This window comes from Myotis daubentonii, chromosome 5, assembly GCF_963259705.1.
Source record: "Myotis daubentonii chromosome 5, mMyoDau2.1, whole genome shotgun sequence".
Classification (NCBI taxonomy): Eukaryota; Metazoa; Chordata; class Mammalia; order Chiroptera; family Vespertilionidae; genus Myotis; species Myotis daubentonii.
Window position 1 is genome coordinate 45,319,201 of NC_081844.1, and position 14,619 is coordinate 45,333,819.

The following is a 14,619-nucleotide window of genomic DNA, read 5'->3' on the forward strand; positions in this document are numbered from 1 at the left end:
TTTTGACTCATTCCCACCAGATGGCTGTTGTTGTGTTGGCTGTTGTCATTTTTTATTGACAATCTAAGGGAAAAGAGGTCAGTTTCCCCGACTAAATAATCAGGTGTTACATGTTTTAAAAATTCTTTGGTACACTGGTTGAAAATTGGTGGCCTAGGGGAAAGCCTCTCTCTCTCTCTCTCTCTCTCTCTCTCTCTCTCTCTCTCTATATATATATATATATATATATATATATATATACATACGTATATACATATATATATATATATATGATGACTGTACATGTGCTCTATTCTCTGGAAATTAAAATGTGAAAGGTAATTCATATATAGCTTTTATAATTCATATATATATATACACTTACCATATGGTTCTACACCTAATTCTCACAATAACCACCACAGAAAATAGATGTCTATTATTCTCATTTTATAAATTGGGGAAGTGAAGCTTCTGTACTTTAAAACGGTGTCCAAACTACTCAGCTGTTAATCATCAGAGCAGGAATGTGGACACAGATGGGCTTGGAATGGTCATATTATGTGCTTTCCCCCCAAAAGCAGGATCTATGACCTTCTCTTTTCCAAAGACAACCAGATGAGCATGGAGATGGACAACAAGGATGTGTGTTAGTACCACCCATTTTTGTTTTTGTCTCCCCTGAACTTTTCAAGAACTTTCACAGGTTATTTTGCTTGTCATATTTATTTATTTATTTATTTTATTGATTTCAGAGAAGAAGGAAGAGGGATAGAAACATCAATGAGTATATTGATCAGCTGCCTCCTGCACGCCCCCTAGTGGGGATAAAACCCACAACCTGGGCATGTGCCTTGATTGGGAATCTAAGTGTGACCTCCTGATTCAGAGGTTGGCCCTCAAACACTGAGCCACAAGGGCCAGGCTGCTTGTCATATTTTTAAAGGTGGTTTGATTCACCAACTGGCACATCTGCTACAGGAAATCAGAGCCTCAGAAATTGTGAGCAATTTGTTTTATTTTTAGAAGAGCTGTGACCGGATGTACTTAGGAGACGAGTTGACGATAAAATGGGTGGCTAATAAGCAAATTCATTTGTCTGCTGAAGCTACTGAAAAGGGCTCATTTGAAATGTTTGTGCATATGGTTTCAAAATTCAAGCCATTACTAATAAAACTCTCACGTGGTAAGCTGAACACAGTCAGAAAAAAATGCAATTATATATCAAGAGTGAAGTTACTTTGCCAAAATCTATGTCACTCATGTGAGCATTTACTGTTACTGTTTACAGTCCTTGGATGAGTGAACACATTGAATGGAAAGGACTGACCTTTGCCAACTGAAAGAGGACCCAAGCAGGAAGCCATCGCTGCATGTGAAGGGCCTCGCTCCTTGGCAGCTCTCTCAAACCAGAGTCTGCCCTTCTGGGGATTCAGACTCATTGGGAATCATTGGATTGGGTTATTGAAAATTGAGAGCCATTAATGCTTTGCACCCACTCACAGAAATATATATACATTTTTAATTAAGATGTTGCTTATAGTTATTATCTGTGTTTTATATTGGTAGATTTTAATTTTAATAATGGCTGGACACAAACCAGCATTCATGATGTACTTTACAGCTCACTACAATGGAACATCCCAGGATTTATTAACCAGACAACACCTACATACTGTTGTTTGTAGGGCATGCTCTGTGATAAGGGTTTTTAAAGGATCAGGACCCCTTTGAGCTGTCATTGATTGGGCTGATTGTGTGATGTATGTTGACCTTTTCTGCCTGAGACCACACCCTGTTCTGAGACTCCTTTCTCAGATGCCTGTATTAAGGATCTCCCACTTCAGAATACTCATATTTTCATACTTCCAAGGGAATGTATTTACCTAAAAGCCAGCAATCCTTTAGAGTACTAAACTTACTTGAAAAGTGCATAATAGCTGGAGCTCAGGTTCAGAATATTAATTCAGTTTTGTGCATTCACATTTTGGAGTTAAGGAATATCTCCTTAAGTAAAAAGTTGTTAGAAATGTTGCCTGGATATTTCTGACAAATTGTATATATATATATACATATATATACATACATATATATATATATGTATATATCTTTTATATGTGTTTATTTATTTCAGAGAGAGTAAAGGAGAGGGAGAGAGAGATAGAAACATCAAGGATGAGAGAGACTCACTGATCAGCTGCCTCCTGCACCTGGGCATGTCCCTGACCAGGATCGAACTGTGATCTCCTGCTTCATGGGTTGATGCTCAACCACTGAGTAACACCAGTCAGCTATACATTTTTTTTTTAAATAATAGAACAATATTTTGACAGTAATATTTGATTGTTTGATTTTTAGTAGAGACTTTGGAAACTCATGGGGAAATATTTGTAACTAATTCATTCCTTCACTTACTTTAAAGCATGCATGCATTTATTGAATGCATGCATGTTCTACTCCAGGCACTTGGGTTAGGCACCAGTGATTAAAAAACCAAACATCAAAAAATCATAAATCAAAACCACAAAATATATACATATGTATAAATATATACACACACATATATATACTTACATATATATATATATATATATACATATATATATATATATACACACACATATATATACTGGAGGCCTGGTGCATGAAATCTGTGAACTTGGGGGGCGCCTCAGCCTGGCCTGCACCCTCTTGCAGTCCGGGAGCCCTCGGGGGATGTCTGACTGCCACGGAGGAGGGAGAGGCTCCCACCACCACTGCTGCACTCGCCAGCAGTGAGCCGGGCTTCTGGCTGAGCAGCACTTCCCCTGTGGGAGCACACTGACCACCAGGGGGCAGCTCTTGCATTGAGCGTCTGCCCCCTGGTGGTCAGTGTGCTTCATAGTGACCGTTCAGTCAATTTGCATATTAGCCTTTTATTATATAGGATATATGCACACTACCCTTTGGGGGAAGGGTAAGTGCTGCAAATAAATGATCAGTTTAAACTATAACAAATAGCCATCTCTAAAAGTAGCTAGGAAATGAATTGCTACTTGGAAAAATTTTCATTTATAAATACTCAGTTTTTAAACAGTTATTGTAGCTATAAATGTATAGAATGCAATTATTTGCCATTTTTCCCCAGGTGAGAGTTTGTCTTCAATGACCATGTGGCCTGGAATTCTTTTGTTTATTACTCCATTTGCACTGTAAATTCTGTTCAGTTTAATGTATTCAATCAAGTCTCCCTAAACTGTTTATTATAATATCTCCAATTAGCTTTTCCTCTGATAAGGGAAAAAGATGAAGAATGGGCTACAGAAAGAAGGGAAATGGGTCCCGAAAGATTATTAAGTCATAGAGATCAATTTTGCCTCCTGAAGTCTTTGCTCTGATGCTAACTTCTCCAGGCAGCCTCCAAGCTGACTACATCTAGCATTGCATTCTGCCCCTTGCTCCTAAGTGCTGCTCTCACTCCTTTATCCTCATCTACTTTCTTTTGTAGCATCTATCACCTCATCATAGATTAAAAAATTTGAGCATATATTATGCTTATTGTTAATTGCTTGTTTCTGCCAGCTAAAATGTAAGCTCTATGAGGACAGGGACATTTATTTTGTCCATTGGTGTATTTAAAGTGCTTAGAAAAGTCCCAGGGCATAATAGGTGCTCAAATATTTGTGGCAAAACTCCCTTCCCTGAGGTGGGGTATGGAGTGGGGAGTGGTGGAGGGCATTGGTGGGAAAGAATAAAGAGTGACCCAAAGCTCTCAAAGATTTTAAACATAAATATAGTAAACAAGGAATCCTAAATATTTTGAAGAAGTCATTGGAATTCAGTGTGAAAGTTTTAATGGAAGTGATTATTTCCTTTCATGTCCTACTGTTTCATTTATTATTTCAACCTTCCTCCAGGGAACATGTTGGGTTGATCAGTTCAGGAAGCAAAGCTTAAAAGATAAGGGAGCTTATTTCATTAAAAGGAAAGCTAGGAAAGAAAGGGTGTCTTGACTCACGGATAGGGGAATTCTAGGGAAGTGGCCATTCCTCTATTTTATTTAGAGGGACTTTGTATTCTGTTTGTACATCATTCACGTAATGGGTGCTATGGATTGGTGCTTCCAAGAAACTGAGACGGTTCCAGAAGTTATGTCATTTGATTTATCCCCACTGGAAGAAACAGAATAGGGCACAGTGAAAGCATGAACTAATTTGTATTTTATTATATATTTAGCTAAAATCAATTGATATTTTATTAGGATGCCCTAAATCAGAGGCTTTAAAATTTCAGCCTGTAGAGCAATGCTGTTGCATTACAAGATATTAGTGACAACGTGAGAAAAATTAGTCTAACCACGTCCTTCAGATCGGCAACTCCATTTCCAAACGTTTATCCTATTTTACACAGAAATATAAATTGTTAGCTCCCAAATATTCATCACAACATTGTTTGCACTTGTGAAAAATAAGAGCAATCTAAATATCTACTAAAACTTTCATATGTGTATAGAATACAATTTTATGTAGTCAAGGTATAGAAATATACTTAATAATAAACGGATGTCTATCAAATAGTAGTCAAGAAAGGGGGGTTTGAAAGCAGTATTGTCTAGTGTGTGTTATTTATACAAGTATATTCAAGCATGAACAAGTTGAATAACAGTGTGTATCTCAGGATAGTGGAGGAATTTTTTTAAGCTTTTTTCTTATACAAAAGGACCCTGACTTACGATGGTCTGACATAAGATTTTTTGACTTTGTGATGGGAGGAAAGCGATATGCATTCAGTAGCAACCACATTTCAAATTTTGAATTTTGTTCTCTTCCCAGGCTAGTGATGCTGAGAGTGTCAGTGAGCTCAGCCGCCACGTGGTGGCGAGGGTGAGCAGCTGGTGCTCTACAGTGTACTGCGTTGCCGGCATTTTCCAGATACTGTAGCCCATCAGATAAATGCGATATTCAACACTTTATTATAAAATAGGCTTTGTGTTAGATGATTTTTGTCCAGATGTAGGCTAATGTAAGTGCTCTGAGCACAGTTAAGGTGGGCTAGGTTAGGTGTGTTAAATGCATTTTCAACTTAAATATTTCGACTTATATTTCCAACTTATGATGTTTATTGGGTCACTTATTGAGACATAAGCCCATCATAAGTCAAGGAGCATCAGTATTTTGTATGTTTATACAAATAGAAATTAGAATGCATAAGGTACATAATAGCATTTATCAAAAGATAAGTCAGTGTTTGTAGATTATATTGTTATGATTTGGGGATATTTCACTGACTTTGAGTATTAAAAAGATTTGAGGATTTTGAAGATGTGTTTGTGTCTGTGCAGCAGAAGGGAGGAGGATTTCACATCAAATGTTTGTATATATAGATAAGGGAAGTACTATGGTCATTAGTAATATATATAATTTTTCAACTGCTTAGAACATTCTTTCGCACTGTATTTCTTTACACTTGTGGGTTATATAATTGTTCCCATTTTAGAAAAGAGGGGTTTTAATGCTGAAGTGGTCTATTTGACTTGTTCAAGTTCATTTGGATTGGGGGCTCTGAACTGAAATTTCTGTGCCTACAAAATTATGCTGTGTTTTCTTTTTTGCCACATGCACCGTTATGCATAACTGCCAGCAAATAAATGATCTGCTCTGAAGGACACAGGGTTTTTAAAGACCATCTCCATCCCACCTGGACCTAAGACATGCCACTATTTGAACTGTTCACTTGAGCAGACACTGGCAAAGCCATGAGCAGCAGCTGTGGTAGCATAGCTTCTGAGGAAGAGAAAGTGGTTGCGACTCCATGTGGCCGGCCTTGGCAGCATTTAAGGAGCTATTCCGAGCTACTGTGTTGAAAGTTTACCTAACAATAGTGGCTAGTTTCTCTTGTATTCTCCTGGCAGTGTACAAGAATTTAGAAGATTTGGACTGAGCGTCAGAGATTGATATCCAAACTCCACGTATTTTTGTGAATTGAACATTGGAACAGTATCTGGGAACTTGTCATTTCTCTTCCACTGCTGGCAATATTTTGGACAATAGATTTTCTGTCCCCTTTGGACACTAGTTTGAGAAAAACAATCCAAAGCCTATCAAAATAGATATATGTATACAACCATGACAACTATTAACAGTTACTATAAAGCCCTTTCATTAATACTGGGTATATTTTGAGCTACTGTATGTAGTAGGCTAAGGATATGTTAGAACCATGGTCGGCAAACTGCGGCTCGCGAGCCACATACGGCTCTTTGGCCCCCTGAGTATGGCTCTTCCTAAGCCTTAGGAGTACCCTCATTACGTTAATAACAATGTACCTACCTATATAGTTTAAGTTTAAAAAATTTGGCTCTCAAAAGAAATTTCAATCATTGTACTGTTGATATTTGGCTCTGTTGAGTAATGAGTTTGCCGACCACTGTGTTAGAAGATGTTTTCAGTACACTTGGCACGCAAACTTTAATACGTTGAAACACAGCTCTTTATCTTACCCCCCTGTCCACCTCCAACAGTCTTTCCCAATTCAGCTACTATCTGAATTGGGGACAACATCTATCCAGTTGCTCGGGCCAAAACCTTAGTCATCTTTGTGTCCTTTCCTTCTCTCACACCCTCCATCCAGCCTCTCAGCAGATCATGTTGAATTTGCCTTCAGAATATATCCCAACATGGGCCACTTCTCACTCCCTTTTCTGCTTCTGCTCTGAACCAAGTCAGCAGCATTCCTCGCCAGAATGTTGGCAGTAGCCTTCTCACCAGTCTCCTTGCTCTGTCCTAGGCCCTTTGGTCCATTCTCAACGCAGTAGCAAGGTCGATCCCTTTAACCAGGTCCACGAGTCTCAGTGCTCATATCACAAGTACCAGGACCCTCTATCTCTTTCAAGTAAACGTCAGTCATTCCAACGTCCAACCTCATGTTACCTCTCGGCTCTGTTCGCTGACAGCTACTCTGCCTGCCTCTGTTTTAGCCCCAGCCCCCGCTGTTCCCACAACTCCCCAGGCTGCTCCTGTCTAGCCCTTTGCATGTACTCATCCCTTTGCCCACGTCCCCACTGGCTCATGGCTCACTCCCAGAGCTCCTTCAGACTCCACTCCATTTCCGGCTACTCAGTGAGCTTCCAGTTATTGTGCTTGAATTCCTTATGCCACTATCCGGCTTTATGTTTCTTCACACAGCTTACCATTGTATTTGTCACTTAGGAGGTTTTGTTTGTTTGTTTGTTTTTTTAATATATTTTATTGATTTTTAACAGAGAGGAAGGGAGAGAGCTAGAGAGTTAGAAACATCGATGAGAGAGAAACATCGATCAGCTGCCTCCTGTACACCTCCTACTGGGGATGTGCCCGCAACCCAGGTACATGCCCTTGACCGGAATCGAACCTGGGACCTTTCAGTCTGCAGGCCGACGCTCTATCCACTGAGCCAAACCGGTTTTGGCACTTACGAGTTTTATGCCCCTTCTGTCTCCCCTCCTGGAATATGAATGTTCCAGGTAATCAGGTATTTTTGTTTACGTTACTAAACACTGTATTCCCAGTGCCTAGAACAATGACTGGCATATATAGGAACTAAACAAATATTTGCTAACTATTTATTAAGCCAAAAGTTATTTCTTGGTTATATTTAATATCAGGTGTTGGATTGGGTGTTAAAGTAGTATAGTACTATAGAAATGTCATCCCTGCTAAAATATACTTAGCCTATGTCCTTTTAATTTGGGGAGGGGGATGTGAAATAATTTCCTCTTAACCACCAGACTTTTAAGTACAGCACATTGATTTAAACAAATTTGCCAAAAAGAAGTTATATTTCAGATATAAAACCATTATTTATACAATCATTGTAATTGTAGAACCTATTCTTTTATTCCAGCTTTTTTTCTTGTCTCTCTCATTTTTGTTTTCCAGAAAAGAGGCACAATTAGATGAAGAAGGACAGTTTCTTGTCAGAATAATATATGATGATTCTAAAACTTATGATTTGGTTGCTGCTGCAAGCAAAGTCCTCAGTAAGTTGAATGTGACTTTCCTTCCTTGGCCAGGTTACACATACAAGGGCAAAGGAATGCATAGTCCATTATATAGTGACTAGAGGCCTGGAGCACAAATTCGTGCACTAGTGGGGTCCCTCGGTCTGGCCTGTGGGATTGAGAGGAAACTGGCTATCTGACATCCCCCGAGAGGTCCTGGATTGCGAGAGAGTGCAGGCCAGGCCAAGGGACTCCACCGGTGCATGACTGGGGACAGGGAGAGATGTGAGAGGCTGGCCAGCCGGGAGGAACTGTGGGAGGGCTCCCGGGCATGTCTGCCCATCTCACTCAATCCGGATTGGCCGGACCCCAGTAGCAAGCTAACCTACTAGTCGTAGCATCTGCCCCCTGGTGGTTAGTGTACATCATAGTGACTGGTCGACCAGTCGACTGTCTGTCCCCTGGTGGTCAGTGCACATCAGAGCGAGCATTTGAGAGGCCTTAGCGTATCATTAGCATATTATGCTTTGATTGGTTGAACGGCTGACCAGTTGATCAAACATTTAGCATATTAGGCTTTTAGTAGTATTATATAGGATGTACAGGGATGTAGGTTATGCATTGCACAACCCTGATGGGAAGACATTTACATATAATGTTAGGCTGAGGCTATGCTCAGTCTATTTCTCCTTTTACGAACTCTTTAGAGAATAGAGGAGCTCTTTGCCCCTCCCCACAGAAAGCCATACGTTGGGGAAGAAAAAATAAATTATTGTTTCTTAATGTAGTAATTTCAATAATGTAATAATACATTACTATGTCAACAGCACAGAATTGCACAGTGTAATAATTACTCATTTCTGCATTGTGGAATGGAGAAAATTTGATTCCCAAATCTCTTTTATAATAAGTTTTGTTAGCTATTGGTAAAAGAAACAGGAAATAGATCTATGTCAGACAAAACTTATGCAATGAAGGCAAAGTTAAAAAAAATAGCTTTATAAAAACAAGTCTTTCTGAAAGTAGTGTCTCTTATTCTCAAAGTACTTAATTTATAACTAGGCTTTGGGTAGAATATTAAAAAAAAGCTTTTTAGCTTTGCCAAATATAACTTAGTAGAGCAAATACTATCTATTGCAGAATATAAGAATTACAAAGAAAAATGGTGAATTGTTAATAATAAGAAGAAAATATCCAATCTCATTTGTAATCAAAATTGAAACAAGTATGATTTTTTTCATATAAATTTGTCAATTTTTGAAAATTAACTATCTAGTGTAGTCAAGGATAGAGTTTAAAAATAAATCAGACACTTAAAAAATATTTAAACCTTTTAAGAATTTTTCCAAAGAAAATTATTAGTTTTATTTGCATTAAGATTTATGTGCTTTCACTTCAGGGTTACTTATAGTATCAAAAATTAGAGAAGCTTATATTTTGAATAAGGGGATCAATTAAATAAAATGTTGCATCTCTATGTTGAGTGAGGTAGTGATTGAAATTACAGAAAAAATCTTAAAGTTTTAAGAAATAATAATTGGATATAAACAAAAAAGCAGGGTATTAGGTACATACTATATGCAACCAATTTATTAATATGTGTATTTAGATAAAGAAAAATCCTTCTATACCAAAATATTGTCATGTGCATTCTGGATGATTTTCAGGATCTTCCTGTATTTTTCAGAAAAAAATAAGTTCTAAATTAAATATACATTTTAAAAAAGCTTAAAATTAATTAACTAGTTTGTCATGGAAGCTGAGAAACTGATTGCTTTGCTATTAAGTACAAATGTACAGTGTTAGCATGGTAATGTATTGTCTTCTCAGGTTTCATTGTATTGTCCTGGCCAGAAATTTTTCATGTGATGTATATTCACTAAGCATAAAAATTGAGGATATTTAACATTTTGTTGTTATTCAGTTATCTTCCTTCTTCCCATTAATAATAGTCTACGTATATGTTTTGTTTTTATTATTCTTTCAAACCTATAAAATAGATCTCAACGCTGGAGAAATCCTCCAAATGTTTGGGAAGATGTTTTTTGTCTTTTGTCAAGAATCTGGTTATGATACAATCTTGCGCGTCCTGGGATCTAATGTCAGAGAATTCCTACAGGTAAGCGATTTGAGGTCTTGTTAAAAGTGCTGAATTCGTGATTCTTTAACATAGATTCTAGCATTCTGTTGTTCAGCCAGCTGTATGAGAGTGTCTTGCTGCTGAAATGGAATCATAGTGACATTTTTTTGCAATTCAATAAAATAATAGTTATTAGGTCTTGAATACATTTTTAACATTTTTGCTTCATATTTTTTCTTTTAACTTTTGATGACTATAAATATGCAAGTTGTAAATTAAGGTTCTTTGAAAAACTCATCATGGCCTATTGTGGTGTATCCAACTGCCTTTAAAAAAAATGTTTTTATTGATTTCAGAGAGGAAAGGAGAGAAGGAGAGAGAGAGATAGAAACATCAATGATGAGAATTGGCTGTCCTCTGCACACCCCCTACTGGGGATCGAGCCTGCAACCGGGCAAGTGCCCTGACTGGGAATCAAACCATGACCTCCTGACTTACAGGTTGACACTCAACAACTGAGCCACACTGGGCAGGCCCAACTGCCTTTTTTTTTAATGGTATAGTATTTGATACTAGTTTTGGTTTTATGTTTGGCTCTATAACATGGTTTTTTATTATTTTTTTTTTTGCAAAGCATTCCTTAATTCCTTAATTTTGCGTAGCATAATTAAATAGTATGCCAGTATCTATGACTTTCTATCCGGAGCTTCTTTAGTAAAAAGCCCGCTGGCTTACAGGTGCTCTGCCACCAAAGCAAATTTGAGAATCATAACTCTGAGTTACATATTAATTAATGTAACTAATTAGTTAAAGAATCTACTAGAGAAAGGAAAGTAAGAGGCCTTGCAAAGGCAATTTCAGGTGCAGGACAAGATAAATAACGTCACCAAACGCCTTTGTCTTATATTCCTGATAAAATTACCTTACAAGATTTTTACTAGTGAAGCACACATTCGATGAAAGACTATTTTTGGATTGTCTGTCCTATTTTAAGCAGAGGCCATTTGTGAGACCTTCTTCTTGATGTGTTAATGTTGAAAATTATGTGGTTGTTTGTAAAGGATATTTCCAAACTGGCTGCCTAGAGCCGCCAGATCTTGCTGGAAAATGATGTCAGTGCAATAGTAGCTGAAGCGAAGCCCAGTTTTGAGGGAATGTAAACGACTTCCAGTCCAGCTGCATTATTGATTTAACAGCCAAAATAAGAACTTTGGTGTTTAATCAAAATGTCTGTTGTTTACACAGTGACATTTTTCTTATAAACTTAAAACAGCATTAAATCAAGATGGAAACTGATTTGCGATCGCCTGCCGCGGATTTACCTAACTACTGGGTCCAAGAACGCTGCCCCTTCCAAATGGAGTGGCTGCCAGGAGATGTGTAAATTAAACGGGGACAGGCTGCATTTCAATGAATTATGTCAGATGGATTTCAGTGTGATATTTGAAAGTATTTTAAGACTTTGGATTTTGGAATACATCTCCCATTTTTTTAAAAAACTGTCACCTTATCAACAAAGTCTGAACTTGCATTTTCTCTGTCTTAATTCCATCTTTCTCTCAGTGGCCACGTTTACACAGCACAGCAAACGTTCACATTGTTTTTGTTTTACGTTGGCTCATGGTGGCCACCTGCTAAGGTCGTCATGGTGCCTTGAGAGAGCAAGCCGCCTCTGGTGTGTTCCTCTCTGTTCCAGGGCTGCACTGTTAATAGGATAGCCAATAGCTACATGGGGCCGGATTTTGGGAGTTCTGTCACTTTTCTTCATTCCCCCTACACTTCTGTGTAGAGATCGGATGATTTCTCTATCTCTCTCATGACTCCTCCAATCTCATCTTTATTCTATGACTTTTCTGAAATGCAAATATATCTCATCATACCATTAAAAGAATTTTTTTTTCTTAAACCCTTCAGTGATTCCCCATTGCTCATTGGGCAATGTCAAAAATAGTTAAAATGACTGAAACCACTTACATTCCCTATACATTCTGCCTCTCCCTCTTCTGCAGCCCAGCCAAACATAACTTTACTTTTTTTTTTTTTAAATCTTGCTCTCTTTATCCTCTGAGTTTTTGCATCTGCTCTTTCCTTTATCTGGAATACTGTTCATGCTCCTTTTCACCTCAATAAATTCTGTTTATCCTGCTGGTCAAATTACTTCTTCTGGGTCATTGGCATTTCTCATGTTTTCATAGTACATTTATTTTCCCAGCCATAGTTGTTCTCATACTGTATTGTCATTTCCTGTTTGTTGGGCTGGAATGTAAACTTCATGAAGCCCAGAGACCATGTATAATCCCTTAATGATGGTATCTCCACAGATACAATCTGTCTATCTGGGAATGAATATCTGTCTTTTTATTTTTTTAAGAAGATGTGCTCTTTGTGTAAAAATAGGAAGCAAATATGACCATAGCCTCAAGATTAAATGTTTTTATAAAATATATTTTATTGATTTTTTACAGAGAGGAAAAGAGAGGGATAGAGAGTTAGAAACATTGATGAGAGAGAAACATCGATAAGCTGCCTCCTTCACACCCCCTACTGGGGCTGTACCTACAACCAAGGTACATGCCTGCCGGGAGCCGGTCCATCCTTGCTGTTTCAAGGGACCTGGCATATATGGCATACGGTTCTTAATATGTTTGCTCACCTTCTTGGTGCTGTGTTTTAACCAAGGTCACCTCTCCGAGAAAGGTTGAATCCCCAGGTAGGGATTTTCCCCTGAAGTTAGGGAGGGAATAAAACCCCTCAACTAAGTGCCAGGCGGGTAATTAATCCCTTTAACTACGAACAATCATGCTTAAACTACATAATCTTTTCTCCCTGGAATGGAGATAAGAAACGCCCTAACCTTTGTAATAGAGATTGATAGGATTGAATCAACTGGTATAAATACAGTTGTAACAAGACAGAAAGACTCAGAACTCAGAACACAGAATTTAGGACACAGGGCTTGGAAGACAGGACCAAGAGAGACAGAGCCTAGGCACAGAACCTACACAGAACGTTCTCTAGAGACAGAAGAACTTCGCTGGAGAGAGCATGCCGGAGGATCCTGGACAGGGACTGGCCTTGGAGCCTGGAGGCGGAGCCTGGTGAGAGAGCATGGCAGGGGATCCTGGACTGAACCTGACTGCGGAGATTGGCAGGAGAGCCTGACTAGAACCTGGTGACTGAACCTGACTGGAGAACCTGGACAGAACCTCTCTGGAGATCCTAAGCAGAACCTCTCTGGAGATCGAGACCAGAACTTGGCTGGAGATCCTGGCTAGGCTGCTGATCAACTGAACGCTGTCTCCGTGTCATTCCTTCTTCGCCGACTCCGTCCACACCTTTGGGGACCCCTGGACCTGCTGGGGTCGGACCCCGGCACATGCCCTTGACTGGAATCGAACCTGGGACCCTTTAGTCTGCAGGCTGACACTCTATCTATTGAGCCAAACCCGTTAGGGCTTAAATGTTTTATTAAGAATAACAACACCCCCTTTTAGATGAAACTATGTAATTTTATTTAGAGATAAATCATAGATAGAATATAGAGGAGTAGACAGCCACATACTAGACTGATTTCCTTGAGTTGGAAGCTTTGAGTATTGGCTATCATTGATAAGATAATATATGGCTTTCAGGAATGGAACCCAAGTCAGTCCACAGCAGGGCTACCAATTCATTTTTAGTGCTGTTCCGTTATTATCCCATTATATTTTCTTTACCCAGTGATTTCACAGAGGTGAAATGAAATTAAAATAAGCCTCGAAGGATGCCAATGCAATCTGAGAGAAGAGTTAGAATTTAAATTATGGGCCTGTTTAAATATGCATAGAAATTTCAGTTGAATCATACTACAAATATTCTGTCAGAGTTTACTGGAAACACTGGCTCGTTCAGTGGGCGGTTTCACCCATTCCCTCAATTCATATACGTGGGGGTTCCTCTCAAAGCCTCTGTGCAGCCTGTAGTGGGATTTCCAGGTCACGACAACTCCATGTTTTGGCTTCCAAAACACAGAGCTGTGGCCAGCCCACCAGGAACAATCTGGGATTGATGACCGATCTAAAATCTTAAATGTTTGTCCAAAGTGTTATTCTGGGAAATGTGAGGATTTTCCTGAACAGCTGTGAAATTCTAATACTTCCCTAAATTATTTACAATGTTTCTTAGAAAAAAAATGCTCCATTCATTTTATTTTTAACTTTTGGATTTCCAAAGGACCTGTTTTTTTCAACATCCAAAACGTTAATTTCTGTAACCTGCAGTTTTTAAATGGACAAGTGAGGACTTTAAAGGAAGATAAGTATTTGAGTAGCTGGTATATATTTTCATAATATTGATCGTCAAATACAGTATTATATAAGTGGGATTTTTTTTAAAATATTCTTTATTGATTTCTTACAGAGAGGAAGGGAGAGGGATAGAGAGTTAGAAACATCGATGAGAGAGAAACATCGATCAGCTGCCTCCTGCACACCTCCCACTGGGGATGTGCCCGCAACCAAGGCACATGCCCCTGACTGGAATCGAACCTGGGACCCCTCAGTCCCCAGGCCAACGCTCTATCCACCGAGCCAAACCGGCCAGGGCAGGGATTTTTTTAAAAAAA

At 38.7% G+C, this 14,619-nt stretch overlaps 1 protein-coding gene across 1 annotated transcript in view; it reads left to right on the forward strand.

The window, feature by feature from the left end:
* GUCY1B1 (guanylate cyclase 1 soluble subunit beta 1) overlaps positions 1-14,619 on the forward strand; it is a 44,082-nt gene that overhangs the window by 10,586 nt on the left and 18,877 nt on the right. The window contains exons 3-4 of the mRNA XM_059697697.1: positions 7,875-7,975; positions 9,937-10,055. Coding sequence (XP_059553680.1) covers positions 7,875-7,975; positions 9,937-10,055 — 220 coding nt within the window. The remainder of the gene's footprint in view (positions 1-7,874; positions 7,976-9,936; positions 10,056-14,619) is intronic.